Here is a 23,067-nt window from a genome sequence, read left to right as displayed (position 1 = left end):
GGGGTAAAGTTCTTCTCCCGCCAGGAATCATCATGCAAAATGTCAAGGATGGTCATAGAGGATTCGCCTCTTTTCCTTTTGCCAGTGGTTGCTTTGCCTTTTCCTTTGCTTTGAGGGTCAGACATCCTGAAAAGTAGAAATTCCAGGAAATAATTAAAGAACAAAAGTAGGAAAATAAGTAAGCAAATAGAATAATAGCAATATAAGCACAAAGTGGCAAAAGAGCAAGAGAAGCATGAAATGAGTCAAATATATGTGCATTTTGGATTGTATTCGAGTGAAAAAGTCTTAAAAGAAAAAGTACAATCCAAAATATATGATAAGCGGAATTCAAGTTCATTAGGAAAAACAATGATCATGCCCTGAGTTAGAAAGTTAAAGTAGTCAGGTAAAAAGAGAAATCAGAAAGTTGAAATGGTTAATAGGTGAAAAGGAAGTTAGAAAGTGAAAGCAGTGAGTTAGTAAAAAGAAAGTTAAAGTAATTGGCACGATGATGGGTTTCCTAGTTAACAATAAATTCACAAATTTAAAGAACAAGCAACTCATATTCAAGCAAGGATTTCAGTTTATTGATGATAATTCAGATAGATACAAGAGTTGCAAAATTAAAATGAAATCATCAATAATGCAATTTATTAACCAGGGAATCAAAAGGAATAAGAATGCTAGCCCGTGCGTTCATGAATTGGTTGGGTTGTAGCCAAGTAGTGCAAAATTCAAAATTGCCAAAATCAATACATGAATGGGTAAAAATGAAATAATTTACAGAAAATTGGGCAGCATTCTGGCTAAAATTGGGTGTTTCCGGGAAATAAACAGCAGGAAAAATCAGTTCAGATAAAATTAAATAAAGCTGCAAAGAGACACAAATAACATGAACATGAAAGAATAGTGTAACAGCAGCATGAAACATGGAAGAACATATATGAACAATATGATCATCACAGCAAAATCAGAATCGCTGAATAGATAAAACAAGTAGCAAGAACGACGCAATTATCAGGCCTAAATCCACTAACCACATCCTAGCTACTTAACCACCTAGAATCCACTACAATCATGCGTCTCTAACTATCCTAATTTTGAACAGAATCTGAAAAATATGCAACTAATTAACTAATGATAGAGGAATTAGTGTTCGGCAGAACCTGGTATGTGAATGAACAGAGGTATGGATCAGAGAGATGGTGGGAATGTGGTGGTGGTGTTGCTGACGCGGCGGCGATGAGAGGGGTGGCGCGGCGGCGGTCTGAGGTAGTGGCAGGGGTAGGTTTGTAGTGCTGGGTTAGGGTTAAGGGAGGGGTAAGGAAAGAAGAAGGGGGCGAAGGTTGTGGGGCTGTGGTGGTGGTCGGCGGTGATGGGAGGTGGCGTGGTGGTGGCGGCGCGGCAGTGGAGGGAGTGCAAGGGAAGAAGAGGGGGAAAGGAGAAGAGAAGAAAGAAGGGAGAAGGGAGTGTCGTCGGCGCGGTGGTGTGGCGGTCGGAGCTGGACGGCTGGGAGTGGTGGTCGGCGGTGATGGGAGGTGGCGCGGTGGTGGCGGCTCGGTGACGATCGGGTTTTCTATCGGTAAAGAAATATAAAAATATAATCGCGTTGTAAGTATAGTTTCTAAACCAACAGAGAATCCTTTCCTACAAAAGTTCTGTTTGTCACTTAAGCAAACCCAATAAAAATAAATAACCGAAGTATTCAATCCTCGGTCGTCTTCTCAAGGAATTGCAGGGAAGTATGATTTATTATTGGTTATGGAAAAATATATATTTTTGGGTTTTTGAAATAAAGAACAAGTAATTTAAATAGCAAGAAAAATAAATTAATAATTAAGAAAACTCTTGGTGAGGTATGAGAATTAGAATTCCTATCCTAGTTATCCTTATCAATGCTGATGAGAATTATATTTTGCTCCCACTAAGTCAAGTGGTTAAATTAAATTAACACCTAAAGTCCTAGTCAAATCCTAAGGAAAGACTAGAGTTATAGGAATCTAAATCAATCAGCAAAGATATCAATTATCAATCACAATGGGTCTGACAACTCAAGAGTTACTAATTAATCAACCAAAGTCAAGAACGTAGAAAGCTAAATAAAAATCATATATCTGAAAATACCTCAAATTGCATTAATTAAGAAAATCCTAACATGAAAAGTTCATAAGCCAATTTGGCACATAAATAAAATAAAAGCATTAGAGTATCTAAGAATGGAAGAGAAACATAAATTAAAGTGACATTGAACCTGTAATTGAAGAGGTCATAGCTTAAACATAATAGAAATCCTAAATCCTAATCCTAAGAGAGAGGAGAGAACCTCTCTCTCTAAAAACTACATCTAATTCTAAAATTGTGAATTATAAATGTTGTATATGAATTCTCGTTGATGAATGGATGGATTCTCCAATTTATAGCTTCTAATATGTGTTCTCTGGGCTTGGATCTGGACCAAAAAGGGTCCAGAAGTCGATGGGGCCGACTTCTGTAAATTCTACAGATCGCGCACGTCACGCGTCCGTGTGGGTCACGCGGCCGCGTCATCTGGAGTTTTGCTTTTACACACAGCCGCATCAGTCACGCGTCCGCGTCCATTGTGTTTCGCGCGAGTCACGCGTTCGCTTCATGCACGCGTTCGCGCAGTTGCCAGTTTACGCAAAGCACACGTTCGCGTAGTCCATGCCTTCGCTTTACTGCTAGTTTCTTCAAAAACTCCATTTTGTGATTTTCTTTCATTTTTGTATGTTTCCTTTCCATCCTTTAAGCCATTCTTGTCCTATAAAGCCTGAAAGTACTCAACACACAGAACACGGCATCGAATGGTAATAAAGGATAATTAAATTTAATATTTCTAAAGCATAGGAAACATGTTTTCACATATGTCATATCATAAGGAAGGAATTGTAAAACCATGCAAATTCATATGAATAAGTGGGTGAAGAATTGATAAAATCATTCAATTGAGCACAAGATAAATCATAAAATAGTGGTTTATCAAACTTCTGGGACCATTTTGTAACGAAAAAAAGGCCGGAGATGAAATAAATTTTTGGCCTCTACGTTAGGGACCAAAATCGTACTTAACTCTATTCATTATTTGCGTGGTAAAATTCAATTTTGAATATAATGGCGTCTACTAGTGGTAATGTCAAAGTAGGCAAATATGAAATCAAGAAGTTTAATGGAAAAAATTATTTTTCTTATTGGAGGCTGCAGATGAAAAATCTGCTTATATCACAAAAATTACACACGGCACTGGCAAGAAAAGAGAAAAAGCCGGAGGAAATGAAAAATGAGGATTGGAAAGAATTAGATCTTGAGGCGCGGGATACAATAATGTTATGCCTTCAGAGGATGTTGCTTTTTTAGTAAATGAATAAGCAACTGTAGCAGGCGTTTAGGCAAAGTTAGAGAGTAACTTCATGATGAAAACTCTAACTAACAGGATCTACTTAAAATCCAAATTGTATACATACAAGATGGAAGAAGGTACCTCAATTCGAGAATATATCAATAAGTCTGATAGGATTATATCAAACTTAAAGGATATAGACGTGAAAGTTGATAATGAAGATCAGGCACTCATATTGTTACTTTCATTACCGAAGTCCTATGAAAATATGGTGCAGACATTGATGCTGGTGGGTGACACTCTGACCAAGGATGAGACAAGAGCATCACTTTTAGCGGATCATCTACGTAAGGTTGCTATAAGTGTAATGTCATCTCCAAATGGAAGAGAATATAATGATTAAGCACAAGGATTATTTGCGACTAGAGGAAGGACTAATGAAAGAGAAAAAGGTAATAAGCGTGAAAAGTCTAGGCCAAAATCTAGACCTCATACGGAGAGAGCATGCTTTAAATGTGGGGAGCTTGGACATTTCAAAGCAAATTGTCCAAATAAGAAGATAACTTTCAAGAAACAGAACAATGACAACCCAAAAGAAAAGCAAGAAGTAAGCTACATCTTAAATGATGAGGAGGACTGTTACTCTATGACAGAACAATCTTATGAAATCTTCGATAAGTAGATTCTTGATTCAGGAGCATCTCATCATATGTGCCCAAATAGGAAGTGATTTATTACCTATCAAAGCATAAACGGTGGCACAATTTTAATGGGCAATAATCATGCTTGTAAAACTGTGGGGTTGGGTACTATAAGAATCAAGATGCATGATGGAATAGTAAGAACCTTAAAGGATGTGAGACATATTCCAGACTTACGAAAAAAAACTTATCTCCATAGGTTAGTTGGAGAAAAATAGTTGCAAAATAGTTGCGAAAAATGGGGTACTAAAAGTTATTCGTGGTTCTTTGGTAGTGATGAAGGGAGTTCGTCACAGTAATCTTTATTCTCTTTTGGGGACAACAGTCACATGTGAGTTAGCAGTTGGAATCAATGGAAGTAGAGATCAAACAAATTGCACAAAAATATGGCACATGCGCCTTGGATATATATCAGAGAAAGGTCTATCATTGCTTTGTGGACAAGGTTTGCTGAAGAATATGAAGAAACCACAAATGAAATTTCGTGAGCATTGAGTGTATGGAAAGGCACACAGGGTAAAATTTTCTACAAGCAAGCACAAAAGCAGAGTGTTGTTAGACTTCGTGCATCCTGATATTTGGGGCCCATCTAAAGTTACTTCCAAGGGTAGTTCCAGGTATTTTGTTACTTTTGTTGATAATTATTCCAGGTATGTTTAAGTTTACTTCTTCAAGCATAAGAATGGGGTATTCAACACCTTTAAGCGATGGAAAGCAATGGTTGAAAATCGAACAGGTAGGAAGCTGAAAATTTTACGATCAGATAATGGCACAGAGTACACGGATGGGGCTTTCAAGGAGTTCTGTGATCGAGAAGGCATTGTAAGATACTGGACAGTTAGAGAAACACCACAACAGAATGGAGTCGCTGAACGACTGAATCGTACGCTACTTGAGAAGGCATGGTGTATACGCTCTAATTCTGTGTTAGGCAGAGAGTGGTGGGTGGAGTCGGTTGCTACAGCTTGCTACATAGTGAACCGACCCCACATTCTTCTCTAGATGGAGACACACCTTATGAGGTGTGGTCAGAAGAACATGCAGATTACGAGAAACTCATAGTTTTTGGATGCACAGCCTATTATCATGTCAAAGATAATAGGCTTGATGATAGAGCTAAAAAGGCAATCTTTTTAGGGTATCCAAAAGGGGTTTAAGGGTATCGTCTTTGGAGCGTAAATGATTCTAAGTTTGTAATTAGCATGGATGTTACCTTTGATGAACGATCTATAGTAGTTTTGTCTAAAGATACGATGCCAGATGATGATGATGTTGGAAAAACCTCAAATACTCAAGTGGTGGAGATAGAGTCTAAATACCAACAAATAGATTCTAATAATGTTCAGGTGGAGCATCCTAATACTACTCGAGATGATACAGAGGATGAACTTGATCATGAGGAGATTCAGCGAGAAAATGCACATGCATTATAACAGCAGTAGCAGGATTCTTTGACATCCATTAGGCTAAAGAGGGATTATAAATTCGTTTAGAAGTTCGGGTCAGACAAGCCTATGAAACATTATGGGCAAATAAACTTGGTAGATTATTCACTCTCAGTGGAGGATGATGAGCCGGCCACCTTCAAACATACTATCAAAGACAAAGATAGAGAAAGTTGGTTGGTCGCCATGGAAGGTGGTTCCGTTGACCGTAGGAAACACTGCAATTGGTTGTAAATGGGTGTATAAAAAAAAGAAGATCCTATTAAGTCAGATGGTACAAGATTCAAAGCTAGGTTAGTAGCAAAAGGATTTACACAAAAAGAAGGTGTTGATTACAAAGAGATATTTTCTCCTGTGGTGAAGCACACTTTCATAAGGGTGCTTTTGAGTCTTGTTGCTTAGGGTGATCTAGAGTTGGAACAGCTAAATGTAAAGACAGCTTTCTTGCATTGTGACTTTGAGGAAGAAATTTACATGTATCAACTTGAGGGTTTCAAGGTTGAGGGTAAAGAAAATCAGGTATGTCGCTTAAAGAAATTGCTATATGGATTGAAACAATCTCCTCGACAATGATATAAGCGATTTGACTCTCTTATGTTAAAACAAGGTTTTTCTAGAAGTAATTATGATTGTTGTGTATACATTCATAAGCTTTCTGAAAGTAATTATATCTATCTTCTATTGTATGTGGATGACATGCTTATTGCTTCTAAGAGCAAGGTGAAGATAGATAGGTTACAGGTTCAACTTGGTAAAGAATTTGAAATAAAAGATTTGAGTGTTGTACGAAAAATATTAGGCATGAAAATTAAAAGAGAGAGATCAAGCCGAAAATTGTTCTTGAGCCATAGAGGGTACATTGAGCGCGTTATTAAAAGGTTCGAAATGAAAATGCTAATCCATTAGTAACACCGTTGGCTCCACATTTCAAGCTCTCTGGTAAACAATCTCCCACAACAGCAGAAGATAAGGCTTACATGAAAAATGTACCTTATGCTAGTGCAGTCGGTAGCCTAATGTATGCCATGGTGTGTACACGCCCAGATATTTCACAGGCAGTCAGTATTATTAGCAGGTTTATGGCAAATTCGGGTAAGGCATACTGAAAAGCAGTCAAGTGGATATTAAAGTACTTGAAGGGTACCATTGACATAGGTTTATGCTTTAGTGAAAAATCATGTCAAATCAGCGACTTTGTTAATTCTGATTATGCTGGTGATCTAGACAGAAGACGTTCTACGACTATTTATGTATATAAAATACAAGGTGCTCCAGTTAGTTGGCGACCAATGTTATAAGCTACAGTGGCACTATCTACTACAGAGGTCGAGTACATAGCAGTAGCATAGAAAGGGTGAAAGAAGCATTGTGGCTAAGGGGTCTTCTAGATGATTTGGAATTTCAGCAAGATTGCGTGAATCTAAGTTGTGATAGTCAAAGTGCAATTCATTTGGCTAAAAATCAGCATCATGCTCGTACCAAGCATATTGAAGTAAGATATCACTTCATGCGTGATGTTATAGAGAAAGACAACATTTTTCTTGTAAAAGTACACACAGATGAAAATCTCGCAGACATGCTGACTAAAGCAGTGTCAGGAAGCAAGTTCCAACACTGTTTGGAATTGCTCAATATTGTTCCATGTTAGGAAGCAAGTTCCAAGCACTGTTTGATATAATGTTAGATGAAAGATTTTATACATCTGTTTAGTTATATATTGTAATTAAAATATTTTTTATCATTATTTTTAAAAATAAAAAATATTTTAAATTGGTAAATTAATCAGTTTATTTTAAAATTTTATATGCAACATAGGTACATATAATAGAACAAAAGATAAAAAAAATAAGTAATAAGGATGAATAAATCGAGAATAAAATAAAATATATAAAGTCACGAAAAAAATAAAATATTAAATTAATACCTAAACTATAATTGTTTGAATTAAAAATTATAATTAAAAATATAAAAAAGAGAAATAATAAAACTGAAAGATACATAGAGTCATGGAGAGTTATATAAAAAAATTGGAGAATTTAAAATTTATTTTTTGATGAAAAGAAGATGACCACTAAATAAGGAATAGAAAAAGAAGGTTGAAAATATAAAAATAAGAAAAGGGTTTAAGAGAATAAAGGAGTAACGGTACAATAATTAAATTTGATTAGGTTAAATAATAATCAAAATGATAGAAAAATAAAAAAACAAATTTAAAACTTTAGCTAATTGAATTTATTTTATTTATAGTGGGGTCATTTAAAATTTAAAGTGGAGGCATATTATATATAACTATATTTTTAAAACAAAAATTAATAACACCGTGGGGGCAAGTGCCTCTCATTGCTGTGCTTGGGTCCCTCTCTGACTACTTTCTTCATCCTCATTATTATAACTCCTACCTCTATTATTTTTATTGTGTAACCATACTTTATCATCATCATTATCTCCTTTACTGTCATCATCACCAATACCAATATTATCAACATTAAAGTTCTTTTTTTCATTTTTTATTCGATGTTATTTTTTTCCTTTGAAAGGTATTTGTACTATAATTACTTTTTTTTGCGGTATCATTTTCATCAATGGTTTTTCTTCATTTAACCACCATTGGAGAAGGAGTTTTTCAAAAACAAACTTATTAATAGTTTGTGGAGGTTTAAAACCCCTACAAAATACAAATAAAACCACCACAAAACTAATTTTAATTATTATTTAACGGATTTTTTAACAGAGGAATCGTATTGTCCCAAAATAAAAAGGTTGAGGGTCGAAGGATCCCCTTTTTTTGGATAGAGATCGCTTTGTCCTTGGTGAAAATGAACAAGGACCGGATTAAGTGTTTGCTCTAAGAAATTTTTTGTCAAAAAATTTTATTCTTATTCGTTGAAGTTATAGCATAGAGATACTATATATACGTCTCTAGAATTGTAATTGAAGTCAATAACAATAACAATATTCTTATTCACATCATCTTATAGAGTTAGTTAGAAAAAATCTTTCATATTGTTTTTTTCTCTCTACAGCAAAATATATAGCGAGTGCATTATTGTAAGTAGTGTTCAATTTTATATTACTTTATATCTATTAAAAGTTAAAATTGCACTGTAATGTGGTCGACCCAAGAATATCTCTCTACATAAAACTCGTAAAAAACATATTGGATAATATTCACTGAGGATCTTGCGTATATTATGCATGGATGTATTCGATTTCCCTCCAAATCTATTTTCTAAATACTATAAATAAAAGACTTAATATATTTCTAGGACATGCTATCTGCTCTTACTCCTTATACTTCTTAGATTATTACCGATTTAAGCGTTATATTTTTTGCATGTATACTTTGAACATTGTGAAATTATATTTAGCGATAGATTTAAAATTATGTAACCATAAATGTAACTACTCATATTGAGCATTTAGAAGAATCACTAATTTTTTGTGATAATGCATTTTCTCTAGACTCTTCTGTAATTATGTTGGATTTTTTATGGGAATATATCCTTTTTTTTAATCATTCGTCAAGATGGATAAAGAAAAATCATTGTCATAGCGCAATCATTTAGCATTGTATTATTATTTGTCTTAATAGTATTACTAAAATTCATTGAATCAAGATAAATTTCAGTATTCACAATTCATGATAAATAATTATTTTCAAAAATATGAAGTGGTACAAATTCTAAAAAAAAAGATTTTACATAATTAAATTTTATTATTTTAAGAATTTTTATCCTAATAAGTAATAGCGTTGTTGTGAAATTAAGATGGATAGATAAAAATAAAGCTAAAAAATTATAAAAAAAGTAAAAAAAAATTGTTATTAATTTTTAATGTGTCATTTAATATAACATAACACATTCACACTAAATATTGTATACATAATATTTTTCTCAAAAGAACTAAAAAATTACTTAAGATAAGTAGCTATGTGTTACTTTTAGTTTGTCGAAACCTCCTCTTTAAAATCTATTTATAGATTTATAGATGAAGAAGGTTTTAAATAGAATAATAATAAGATATTATTTACCTAACTCACTTACTAATTAGTAAAAACACATTATGAATACTCATATTTTATTATTACGTATGATAATACTCCAAAATATCATATCTACAATAATAATTATTTTATAACAGTATAAAATAGTTAAAGAATAAAATAGTAAAAAATTAAATAAAATATTTTGGTTCTATAACTTACATAAATAAATAATAAATAAAATATTTTATATATAATATTCATAGAGATATAAAAAATATAATTATTAAAAAGTAGAATATAGTATATTTAAATTATTGATAAAATTATTCTAATTTTTTATTAAATGTTAATTATTTTTATTATTAATACATAATATTTTGGAAAAATAATATTAAAATTACAGATGCATGAAGACTAGTGTCAAAACCTGTTATGTGTTATGTCAATATGTTTAGTGTCAAAATACTATTATGTTTTAGAACAATGTAATAATAATAATTAAATTATTTAGTATACAGCTATTATACTCAAAAACTAATTTAAGAATTGAAAATTTCTAAGAATTACTTTCATCATATTGATTCTTTTATTTTCAACTAAATTTTAACTTGTATATGAATAAATAATTTTTTAACAAATTCTACTATAAGATGATTAAATTATAAGAATAATATTATAAAATAAACTAATCTTCTTATAAAACTATAAAAGAATTAATTTATTTCACAAAAATAATTATTGAAAATTTTTAAACAATAATTTCTTTTAAAAAAATAGAGCATATCATATAAATTTTTTAAAGATTAATTTGAGTGTTTAATAGTAAAAGATATATCATAAAGCGTAAAATAAGGAGATTAAGGTTTAATTTGGGTAAACAACTTAATTAAGTTTTTTTTTAAAAAAAAATAGCTTAAACAATAAAGGCTTATATTAAAATTAGCTTATAAATAAGTTATTTTGTACTTGTTTGGATACCATTAAATCGATAAAAAAATATATTTTTATATTTTTTAATGTGCTTGACAAATTTCTAATAATAAAAATAAAAACATTAGAAAAAAATATCTTTTTTGAGAAGCTACACTTTATATTTTTTTTATAAGATTTTTTTTCATAATAAATAAAAAAATATTTTTATCTTATTTTATTCAAACATAATAGATAGATAAATAGATATTTTTATATGAAATATCCAAATCTAAAATCATTTTTATTTTTATAAAATATATTTTTGGAAAATGACGCCCAAACAAGGGGTTTTTTTCAATAATAAAAATATCTATATTTCCTCAAACATGATTTTTGGACTTTAATTCCCAAAATACTTTTTTTTTTGCATTTAAGCAAGTTCGCCCGACCCCGAGCGAACTCTATAAAAATTAGCAAGTTCGCTTAACTCCCGGCAAACTCCTATTAAGTTTTTTTTTGAATTCCGCGTTTTTAATCCATTATCATCATCTCTAAATAGTATATGGATCTACAAATAGTATATAGGAGGACACAAAAATATACGGACAACAAGCATGACTTCTTCAAGAATTTTTTTAATTATAAATTAAAAAAAAAACATATTTAACCATGACAACCATTGTTATCATCTCTAAAATACATAAATACACTGGAATAAGCCATATTTAACAAGAATTTTTTTAATTATAAATTAATAAAAAACTATTTCCCAAAAATAACAAGGATTGTTATCCTATGTACTTTTTGTGTACTCTTATATACTCTGTAAACGATAATAATGGTTACGATATATTTGGAAGTGGATTATTGTTGGAAAATAATTATTTTTTTAAATTTATAATTAAATTTTTTTTGTTAAATAGGACTTATTCTGATGTACCTATGTATTTTTAAAGACGATAACCATACTTGCCATTGTTAAATATGGCTTATTTTTTTAATTTATTGTTTGTGTATTTTTGTGTACTCCTATATACTGTTTGTAGATCTATATACTATTTGGAGATAATGATAATGGATTAACAACGCGGAATTTAAAAAAACTTAAAAAGGGAGTTCGCCGGGTCCATAGTTGTCAGAACTGAACTGGTGATAGAACCGGTCAAATTACTGGGTCACTGGGTCATTAGTTCAACTGGTAAGTCACTAGTTGAACCGGTTGACTCGATCCTATGTAAATAAAAATAAAAAATAAAAAAAATTTAAAATTAAAATTTAAAATACATATTTTTACTAACATTTTAAGAATTTCAAATTATTTTAAAATAATATAGAACAAGAATAATAAATATTTTATTATTTTTACTCTATTATAGATATTTTTATTTTATTTTTTATATTAAAATAATTATTATTTTTAATTTTTAATAATTTATTAATTAATATTTATTTATTATACTATTATATACTACAAGTATTTATTAAAAAATAATATTAATTGATATTATATAATTATAAAAATATAAATGAATTTATAATTATTATTAAATAAAAGTATAATTAATTTAAGAATAAGTAAGTTTATAACTAAAATTAAAATAATAAAATAAAAATAAATTATTTGATGAAATTCATGAAAGATATTTATATATATTTAAATTTGCATATATATATAATGGGGGCATCTAGTGTACAGATGCACTTGTAAAGACTTTTGTCTTTTATGATTTTGAAAGCGTGTCACTAAAAGTGTTATTTAAAGAGAAAGTGTTACCCTTAATCGTTAACTTGGCTCTGATACCAATTTTTTAATATCTTTTTCAGAATTTCCATTAACTCTTTTTAAAATTTCCATTATCTTTTCATATGAGTTTATAATTTGTATAAATTTGGTTGGTGATACTTTATAGTTTACAATTTCATAATCAAAAGTATTAACCATTTCTATTATTACTAATTCTGATTTCATTTTTATAGTTTTTCAATCTTGTTTTAGTTTATAATATTCTTTTTTGCATGGATTAAAATCTTTTATCTGTTTGTCTTTTTCTTTAATATAATTTTTTAAATCCTCAAAAACTTCTTTTATTTCTACATTTTCTGTTGTTTCTAAATATCTTTTTAATTTTTCAACTTCATTCTCCATTTTTTCTTTTAACAACTTTAATTCTTTTAAGTCATAATATGATTTTCAGGCATTATAAATTTTTAAGTTTAGCTCCACTTGTTTATATTGTTCTTATTTCTATCTTTTTTATTATAAGGTCATTATTTCGAACTGAAGATTATTTAATTCTCTCTTATACTCCTTTATTTTACTTTTTAATTTTTTCGCCCTTTTTCTTTTATTTTGTTTTTGGTCTTTCAATCTTTGTATACTTCATTATTTATCTTAGTATTTCTGCAAATTCTATCATCGATTCATCACTATTTTCTAGAGATTCTATTAATTTTTCTAACTCTTCAACTTCTCTTTTCAATTTGTCATAGATTATTTTTAGAGCTTTAAATGCTCCTTGATTTATTTCAGAAAACTGTAAATAATTCAACCGATTTTCTCTTTCAAAGAGCTCTTGTTTCTTGTCTTGATAGGTTACATATATTTTTCTTTATTTATTGTCATAACTTAGTGTTTAGGGTTTCATTTAATTTTTCGACCTTTTTTGTTAATTCTTTTATTTCAGAATTTTCTTCTTTAGACTTTAACTTAGATAAACTTAAAGGGCTATTAATTTTGGATTCTCTTATTTGAAAATTCGATGAAACTAATTTTTCTGATGGTTCTTTAGTAAAAGAACTGGGTTTTCAATAGCTTTATATTTTGGTATTTCTGTCTTTACAATTTTCTGAAATAATTCATCAACATAAATTCTTTCTCTGTTTTTAAATTATACTATGATGACTATTTGTTAAAGCATAATTTATTGCATATGTAATTGAAAATGGTTCATCTCTTGTTCCATTAGATTCTTTCTGTGAAATTTATAAGCCAAACTTATAGATCTTCCAAGATTTTCAGTTGACAAAGGTATAGCATATCCAAGATGGGCATTGAATTTAACATTTACGTTTGCCAAGTTTCCATGAACAATTCCAATTATTTGATCTATTGGGTCATCAGTAATTCTTTTGTCACAGATAGCTAAGCTTATTGGTGAATTAATTCTTTTCATATATGTGGATTTGATTAAGACTTGTATAGTACTAATATGAATCCATCCAATTTTAGATCTTTTTTGTTGATCCTTAATTTTCTCAATCTGTTTACTCAATTCTTCATCATTTATCAAAGCTATTTCAAGTTTTCCATTGGCAGATTTTATCTTTATAGGGGCTTCAAGTTGAATTTTTCCATAGTATATTATATTTTTTCTATTAAAAACTTCTTTTAAAAGATTTGTTTATTAAAATTTTCATTTGATTTGAGATTTAATTCTGTTTTTAGAACAGCCTGTTTTTCATTATCTAATAATGCAGATAATCTATAATAGTCAGATTCTTCCGTTAATTCTAAACTTTCTAAACAATTCATAACTAAGAGATTAGGATAAAGGCGTACCTTTCTGGAGAAAAACTTCTTTTATTTAGAATATTTTACTAAGATGTTTTTTATCTCCAGAGGGGAGATTGTAGATACTAACTCCAGAGGGGAGTTTAGAATTGGTTTTTCCTAAGGGAATTCTTCTTCAAACTATAGAATCGCCTCGCAGCTTCCTCTTTGCTCTCCTAGCATATGAGTACTCTTAGCCTCCTGCTTTCTATGGTTTGATGCTCTCTACAATTGCCTAAGCAACCTATTATAATGGTGGGTCTGATGGACAATTCCCATCCTTACCCTTCTTATGACGTCATTGCTTACGTCATTGTTTATTATCTTGCACCAGCTACATTGTTGGTGCTCTATGACCTAAGCGCTTACGTCATTATGCAATAATGTTGAGAGATGCTTCAGATGTGCTGTCCTCTTCTTTCATTATGTGGCCTTCAGATGCGTTGTCTCCTTCCTTTATCATGTGGGTTGATTCCGTTTCATTATTGCTTTCTTCAGATAACTCTGAGACACATAGCTGGCACTTGTGGTCTTCTCTGTCTTTTATCAAATAGCAGAGATTCCTTTTTATCCCTTCGGGGAGCTTTTCTAAGAGCCCAGATAAGTTGTAGAATGCTGATTCAAATTCCACTAAGAGTCTCATCTCTCTTTCTTCAATTTCATTCTTTTTACTGGATACAAGCAAAGTATTTCTGCTTTTATAATTGATTCTTGTGTGAGATTCCCTTGTTATCCTTTGAGTTCTTTCGAAGACCCTTGCTAGTGTGCTGGCTAGTCTTCCTTCATGACTGTAGATTGTTAATCTTGAACTTGATCAATTGGTTGAAAATTTCCTGGGAAGACGGACATGAAGATTACTTGATGTGCTGGAACCAAGCATTCTTCTTCTTCATTAAAAATAGGTTGACTATTCGTAAATTTTAGGGATATATCCCTTGGATTTACGTTGTCAATCATATTTTTAAATCTCTTTACTGCATCAACGAATCCTGCAGGAAACTCACTAATAATTTTTAAATCATTAAAATTAAAATTGTATCAATTAATCCATACTGAAAAAACTGATAGGTGTCAGATGGGGAAGCATCTGGAAATATAACCAGCTTTGTTAGCTGTTCTTTGGCAATAGGATATATCCCAAGATTGCCCTTTTTCTTCAGTCCAATTTAGGACTATGTTAAGGGTTTCTCTGAGATTTGATCTACAGACCCTTTTCTTTTCCTTGATTTCAACCCTTGTAGGAATGTTTCTTATTATCCCTGTTCTCTGGGTTTGAATTGGAGCTTTATCTACTCTTTTTAGGGTTTGCTCTGGATGAAGAGCTTCATATTCCTGAAGGATTCTTTTGCTTCTTCCAGTGTTAAAAACCCTCCTTTATGAATTATCCTTGATTGATGTGTAATGGTGCTGTTTTTTCCAGGCATCATATACTCCTTTCATGGGGCCATTATAAATTACATAATATTTTTTATCTTGGGTGGATTTTTTGATAATTTCAGCAATTGTTTTGTTTTCTGGAATTTTTTCTTCACCTGATTTGTCCACCACGCTTAGCTGGCTGAACTCTGATGGTTTTGGTTGTTGTGTTGATTTCATTGCTTCGATGGCCTTCTTGAGGGATTGGATTTGTATCCTTATTTGCTGACAATGCTTGCATTTTTCGAGTTCTTGTTCGTATTTTTGAATTTCTTGATCTAATGCGTTGTAGACGAACTCCATTCTCTTGTTAATGTATCTGCAATAACATTTTTATCACCCTTAATATATTCAATTTTTATTGGATATTGTAACAAAAATAATTGCCATCTTACCAATCGTCCATGATTATAATCAAATTTTAAATTATATCGTATAAAACCTGTTAGGTAACTTGAATCTGTCCTTAATGTAAATTCTTTGGGTAGTAAATCGATTTTCCATTTCTTAAGAGATTTAATTGCTGCCAGAGTTTCCTTTTCATGAGTGGTATATCTCTGTTCTGTTGGAGTAAAAGTTCCTGAAATATACCTGCAAAGTAATTCCTTTGGGGGATATTTAGAATCTAGTGATTCTTTTTCTTGTTCTAAGCTTTTTATAGCTTTCTTAGCTTTTAGACATCCTGACCAGGTTATGTCTGAGGCATCTGTTTGTCATTTTCTTCTGGAATATAAAGTTCTGGAAGTTTTTCACATAATTCTTTAATTCTTTGAATTTGCATACTATCTTTTTCATCCCATTTCCATTCTTTTTTAGTACTTATTTTTGGAAATAAGCTTTTAGTGTATTCTGTTATATTCTTTAAAAATCCTTGATCAGAAATATAATTTATACACCTAAAATCTTTGTAATTGTTTTCTATCTTCTTTTATTAGGAAATAATTTACTTTTTCTAAAACATTTGGTTGTAGTTTTAGCTTTCCTTCAGTAGATAAAATTAATCCAAGAAACTCTATTTCTTGTTTGCTATTCTGCTTTCTTTTTGCTAAGAACTAATCCTTTTCTTTACATCTTTCTAAAACTATTAATAATTTTTGAAGATGATCTTCTTTATCCTGTTTTGTAAAGATTAGTATATCATCAATGTACACTAAAACAAATTCATTTAACTCCTTTAGATTTTCTTCCATAAATCTTTGAAATACATGGGGCTTGTTTTAATCCGAATGGTAATACATTCCATTCATAGAGCAACACACTTGTTGATTCTTTTGTTGGGCAAGTAAAAGCAGTTAATTTCTTTGTTTTTTCGTCTAAACGAAGTTGCCAATATCCTGATTTTGCATCAAGAGATGAAAACCAAGTTGCTCCTTTGATTTTTTCTAAAATAGAATCTTTTCTTGGAAGTTTATGAGCATCACCAATAGTTGCTTCATTCATTTTTTTATAGTTTATTACCATTCTTCGTTTTCCCCTTTTAATTTCATTATTGTTTTCAACGTAAAAAGCTGGAGCCGCATGAGGACTTTTACTTAATCTTATAATTCCTTTTTCCAAAAGATCTTTACATTCTAGTGAGAACTCTTCTCTATCTCTTGCGGAATAAGGAATTTTATTTAGAACATTTATCTCTTTTGTGGGTTTTAATTTAATGCTTACTAATTTGTTATTTGTATTTTTAATATCTAAAGGATTTTCAGCACAAATTTCATTCAAAAGTTCTTCTATCTTTATTTCAAGATTATTTTTTGGAATATTTATCTGAAAGTATAGATTTAAATAACATGTTTCTAATATAGAAAATATTTTAAATTTTAAGATCTTATCTATAGTAGTAGTTGGTATTTTTATACGTTTTGATTTTTGATTTATTGAAGAATCGTGTGGAGCTTTTAAAACTATATATGTTAATTCTTGAATGAATGGATGATATAGCTTTAAAAAGTTATTTCCTATGATAAAATCCATTCCAGAATCTAACATATATATAGATGGAACAATGAATCTATAATTTTGAATAAAATTTCAACCATCTCTGCTTTTTGGTCAATTTTATGTATTGATTTATCAGCTATTCTAACTCTTAATGGTTTCTTTAATTTTTTCCAATCAAGTTTTATATTTGAACTAGCAAAGCATTGTGTTGCTCCAGAATCTATGAAAGCATTTATAAATTTTTCTGTTATTTTATAGTAATAAATGTAGCATTATTACTCAGTCTCTGAGTCTGTTTCTGAGACATATTCAAAAATATAGTCTAAGTTATCATCAGATTCTTCTAATGGTTCCATGAGACAAGACTTAGCAATTTCTATTTGTTTAGTAAGATCCTTTTTATCCTTCTTTTTTGGGCATTCATTTGCGTAGTGTCCTTCTTCTTGGCAATACCAACATTTACAATTTTCTTTTTTATTCGGACAATAGTTATTTCTTTGTCTTTTGTTTTATTGTTATTTTCTTTCCTAAAATATCTCTTTTTTCTCCAGTTTGGATAGTATTTTCTTCTTCTAAATTGATATTTTCTTTTTCTTTGAAAATTTTTATTAAGACCATATTTTGAGGTATCTCTTCATTATCCTGACAGCAAATTCTAATTATATTTGCAAATCTTTTTGAGTTGCTTCTTGCATACAACGTTCTTTTATTTCCTCTCTTATTGCAGAGGTTGCTCCACCAAAATTATTTTCAATTGTTCCTCTATTTATTTCTTATAAATCTTCCCATTATAAATTCATTAGCAGGATATGGAAGTTTTGTTATATACATATTGAGATAATGATTTTTATCTTCTTCTTTTAATTTGTAATAATGTATTCTATATTCACATATATAAGACTCCACATTACATAAATCATATATCTGAATATTAGCTAAATGGTTTTTTGCTTCTTGATATTCTTTATTATAGACTTCTTGTCTATGATCTATAATATTTTTTCCAAAAAATTCTTTATATAGAATCATCATTATATATAATATCTTATCATAAGCTGTTGTTTTTGTTTCTAATTCTTCTATTATTTGGTTTTCTATTGATGTCATATAATCTCTTATAGTTCCTTTAGTATGAAATCCTATGTAATTCCAAATGTCTCTTCCAGACAATTCACTAAGTTTTGGATTAGTAAAGGCTTCTAATAAGAAGGAATTCAACCAGTTTTCGAAAATTTCTTTTTCGTTCTTTTTATAGTCTAAATCGAGCATTCTTTCTCCTTCCATTTCCTGGATTTTAGGAACGTATTTTGATGGTATTTTTGTATATTTTGAATCTTTATTTATAAATCCTTTTTTAAAAGCATAATTATCAAAACCTGTTTCCCATTTAAATTGAGATTGATTATCCTTAGATGTTCCAGCTTCATTTTTTACTTGTATTGGTATTGCTGGTTCTTCGTCACTTGAATAGTCTAGAATGTGTTCTTCATTTTCTATATTTTCATCATTTACTAATTCTTCTTCTATTTGAAAACCATGTTCCATAATATTATTTTCTTGAGCCATTTTTAATTGTTTAAAAAGTATTGTAACTTCTTCTAATTTTTCTTCAATATTCATAATTTCAATGGTGGTTTTACTTTTAACTCTGTTATGTTGATTATATTTTGAAAATTTTCTTCTTTGGGATTCTCTTTTTCCTTATTTCTTTGAAATTTTATAGATACTAATATTTCTTCAAGCATATCTACTATAGAATTTAATTGTGGGTTAAAAGTATGATGAAGATGTGGGGAATCATTTCCATGGTAGCATTTTTTAGAAATTCCATGTGAAAAATAAGTTTTTTCAGGTTTTTGAAGTCCCTCAATAAAACTTATAGTAAAATAAAGATTTTGAAAAAAATCATTTTGTATTGATTTTAAGAATTCAGTGTCATTACAATTAACATTGGTTAAAATCATTAATTTTTGATCTATTAGTTTTGATAATTTAATTATTTCTTCTCTTAAATCTTCTAATTTACTTTTTTCCATTAGGTGACACTTTTTTTTTTGTAAAGGGCTACGATTTTAAGTTAAAAGTGTGGTTTTAGAATGTGTGGTTTAGATTTTGCCACATAAGCACATCTTTAAAACAACATCTTTACCATATATTTCACCATATATAATAATAAACACGATAGCAGTTTCGTGGTTGTGCAAGGTGTTTCTATTTATGAGGGAGAGCCTTTGAACCCTTTCTTAGAAATTTTGATTAAATTTTCAATACATGTGGTTCGATCGGACCGATTTTTATTGAGTTTGACAAATTCGTACCAATTTTTTTTCTTATATGGTCAGGGTCCGATTTTCCGGTCAAATTGACCGGTCATAAAGTTCGTAGGTCAGTAAACTTGTTTAAATGCAAAAAAAATCTTAATTTATAAATTAAAGTCCAAAAATAAAAAATATGGATTTATTTTATTTTTAAAAAATTCTCCCAAATAAGTTTTTTGTGTTTGGTTTTTTAGTTGTAAAAGTATTTTAAAAAAAATGTGATAAAAAATTTGTTATTATGAAAAAAGTTATATTTTTAACTTTTTCATAAATATTTAAATAATTTTTAAAAAAATATAATTTAATTTAAAAAGTTATTCCAAATATTTATACTACTACTTTTTATAAATTAAAAACTCAAATTTTGAACTTTGAAGCTTCCCATATCAGCCCTAAAAGTGTGAAAAGTGAAGATTGAAGAGTGAAACCAACTTGCTAACTTGTAATTTCAAAATTTTAGGCTAAATTATTTAAAATTAGTATAAAAAATGTTGTTTTAATTTTCTCTATCATATCAAACTATAAAAATCATATTTTTAATTTTTTAGAATAAATTTTAATTCATAAATTAATTATATATTAATTAATTGAATTTTATAAATTGAATATATTATAAATATAAAAATTAATATAATAATAATATTATAGTATATTGTGTAATTTAAATTGAATTGAATTATAAAAAATAAATTTAAAATTAAATTAATACAAATTTAATTGATTTTTAGTTTAAATTGGATTGAACCAACCATTTGATTTGGATTGGTTTAGATTTGAACATCGAGTGAAACCAACTTCGCTAACTTGCAATCTCAAAACTGTCTTCCCCAACCTGATTTCAGATTTCTAAACATGAAATGAAATCCAAAACCTCCTCCTTTTTCTTCTTCTTACTTCATCTTCCAACCCCTTTTCGCTAATTCACATAATCTCTCTCTCTCTCTCTCTCTCTCTCTCTCTCCAATGGCTTCCATTCCCACCCTTTCCTCTTCTTCTATACCTTCAATCTCTCCTAATAATGTTTCAAACCCCACCAACAACAACAATAATCTACACTTCACCTCTCTCTTCGGAACCAGAATCACCATTCATCGCCTCTCTCCAATCCCTCCATTCCCCTCAGTGAGTTGCCGCACCCGTGCCACCACTGCAACGGTGTCCTTTAGTCTTCCCACCACGTAATTCTTCTCAAACTCAATTTGGGTTTCTTTAATTTTCCTCAAATTCGCTTAAAGTTTATCACCTTTTCCTTTTTTTTTGTGTGCAGGAAACCCAAGGCGGATACAATTGACAAAACGCCACAGTGAGTTCATTGTTATTGTCTTTTATCACCAGTTTTGATTCAATGGATTTGAGTTTCCTTGCAATTTAGCTTAATCGTTTGGTTTTCTGTTATTTCTGTTATCATCATCAATTTGTTGTTGCCAGCTGCATAATTTAGCTAGTTTCTTCAGCTGAAGTTGTTTGTTAGTGTGTCACTACTTAGGAGCTTATACACATTATTGTATATACTTTCAGATTGTTTTTCTGAGGGCCTGTTTTGTTTGGTTTGGATTGATTTAGGTGGTCGGCGAGGTCTATAAAGTCTTTTGCTATGGCAGAATTGGAAGCCAGGAAGCTGAAGTATCCCAACACAGGAACCGAAGCGCTTCTCATGGGGATTTGGTAGAAGGTTTGTTGTAATTGGATGCCTTTTGAAATTTCAGTAATATATAGCGATACCATGCTTGATTTGTGTTTTTCCATGAAGGCTGTGATTCAGCCACTGGACTTGTGCAGTATCCATTGATTGAATGCATAATTGTGTCTTATAAATTTCAGTTGTAGCTTGCTTAATGCTACTGGCAGTGAACTTATCCGATTGAATTACCGTTTGCTTCATATGTTTCCTTTTTAGGAATTACTTGTATCGAAGTTATGTCTTAAGGTATTGGTTATTTTGTGCAAGAACCAAGTGTGAGGATGTTAGAATGATGTAGAGTTTTGTTGCAGTGTTTGAAACAAGAGCAATATGATATTGTTTGAATAAATAGAAATGCAATGGTAAAGTTTCATGGTTGTAGATCGTGGGAAGGTCAGGTCAGAATTTGGATTGGATACTAAATAAAATTTGATTTCCAACTTCAGTCTTAAACAGCAATCCTGAAGTGTGTGCTGTCTTAGCTCTGATCAGAAAGCAATGTCCTTCCATCTTGATTTCAAGTTGAATGAATCCATTTTCTAAATTTATAGCTGTGTGCCTTTCTTCTACTCATAAGCGCTACATTTTGTATTCTTTTAGGAACAAGTAAAGCTGCAAAATTCTTGAGAGCCAATGGAATTTCTCTTTTCAAAGTACGGGAAGAAACAGTAGAGCTACTTGGGAAATCTGACCTGTATTTCTTTAGCCCTGAGCATCCTCCATTGACCGAACCAGCTCAGAAAGCCCTTGACTGGGCTGTGGATGAGAAATTGAAGTCAGGTATTATGGTTTCTGCCTATCAGTTCCATGCCAAAATTTGTTCAATAAATGAGTTAGACTCTTGCAAGCTACTCTTGCACGAAATTGAAATGAAATATATTTTGGAAAGAAACTTTGAGTTGTCTTGTGCCCCATCTGAAAACGATTTTAAATGGTGATCTTGATCTTGCTTCCCTCATTATACCTTATTTACTTTTTGATGATCTCTTTTGTCACTGCTAAAGTTATGACATAAAATGTAGGTGATGGAGGCGAAATAACCGTGACTCATTTACTTCTTGGAGTTTGGGCCCAAGAAGGATCAGCAGGTCGCCAGATCTTGTCCACTTTAGGTTTCAATGATGAAAAAGCCAAAGAACTTGCCAAAGAAGTAAGCCTCAAATTCTGTTGTTTTGGCTCTGCGGAATCCTCAGTATCGAATTAAACTAGATGGTTTTTTGTTTCTTGCAGATTAATGAAGATGTTGATTTGAGCTTTAAGAAGCAAGCTTGAGAAATTCCTTGAAAGTAGATTGATAGCTTTTGATCCCTGGCATTGCAAGTTCCTTGAGAAAATTAACTGTACTCTCCTTTGTTACAAGTTCCTGCATTGATGTGCTTGACATGTATGTCAAATACTGTTGTACACTAATTGGAGATGATGCTTTTTCTCATTCTTTTTTGTTTCAAGTTTTGAGGAGGTCAAAATTTTAAGTAGCTTTTTATGGCTTAATCTTAGTCTCACACTGCTTTACATTTCCTTGTAAGTTGTAACAACTTTTTGAATTTTAGTTCTATTATTTTATACCTTTTTCCTTACATTGAAGCCATTCATTCTCTCTTCTTATTATTATCATAAAATTATAATGTAATGGAACGTCAGACATTATTTTGATGGAGATAATAATAAATTAAAAAATTGTTGGCTGATGAGGTTTTTAAATTCAAGTTTACTTGACAAGGCAGAGAAATGGTAGAAGAATTGCTGAAAGTATGTTATGAAGTTAAAATCATGTAGGTTGTAATGTG

The 23,067-nt window shown here is 30.4% G+C and overlaps 1 protein-coding gene across 1 annotated transcript; it reads left to right on the top strand.

Annotated features, from left to right (window-relative positions):
- The first annotated feature begins 5,240 nt into the window (after nucleotides 1-5,240).
- Nucleotides 5,241-22,857, top strand: LOC130981067 (ATP-dependent Clp protease ATP-binding subunit CLPT1, chloroplastic-like). Its single transcript, XM_057904703.1, has 9 exons — nucleotides 5,241-5,462; nucleotides 5,599-5,757; nucleotides 5,886-6,002; nucleotides 20,461-20,777; nucleotides 20,867-20,902; nucleotides 21,163-21,264; nucleotides 21,858-22,060; nucleotides 22,303-22,430; nucleotides 22,511-22,857. Exons 1-9 carry the CDS (start codon nucleotides 5,241-5,243, stop codon nucleotides 22,550-22,552), a joined length of 1,326 nt encoding a protein of 441 aa, XP_057760686.1. The 3' UTR covers nucleotides 22,553-22,857.
- Nucleotides 22,858-23,067: the final 210 nt, after the last annotated feature.

Source organism: Arachis stenosperma, chromosome 5 (genome assembly GCF_014773155.1).
Source record: "Arachis stenosperma cultivar V10309 chromosome 5, arast.V10309.gnm1.PFL2, whole genome shotgun sequence".
In the NCBI taxonomy this organism is placed as follows: Eukaryota; Viridiplantae; Streptophyta; class Magnoliopsida; order Fabales; family Fabaceae; genus Arachis; species Arachis stenosperma.
This window is presented reverse-complemented; position numbering and strand designations above follow the sequence as displayed.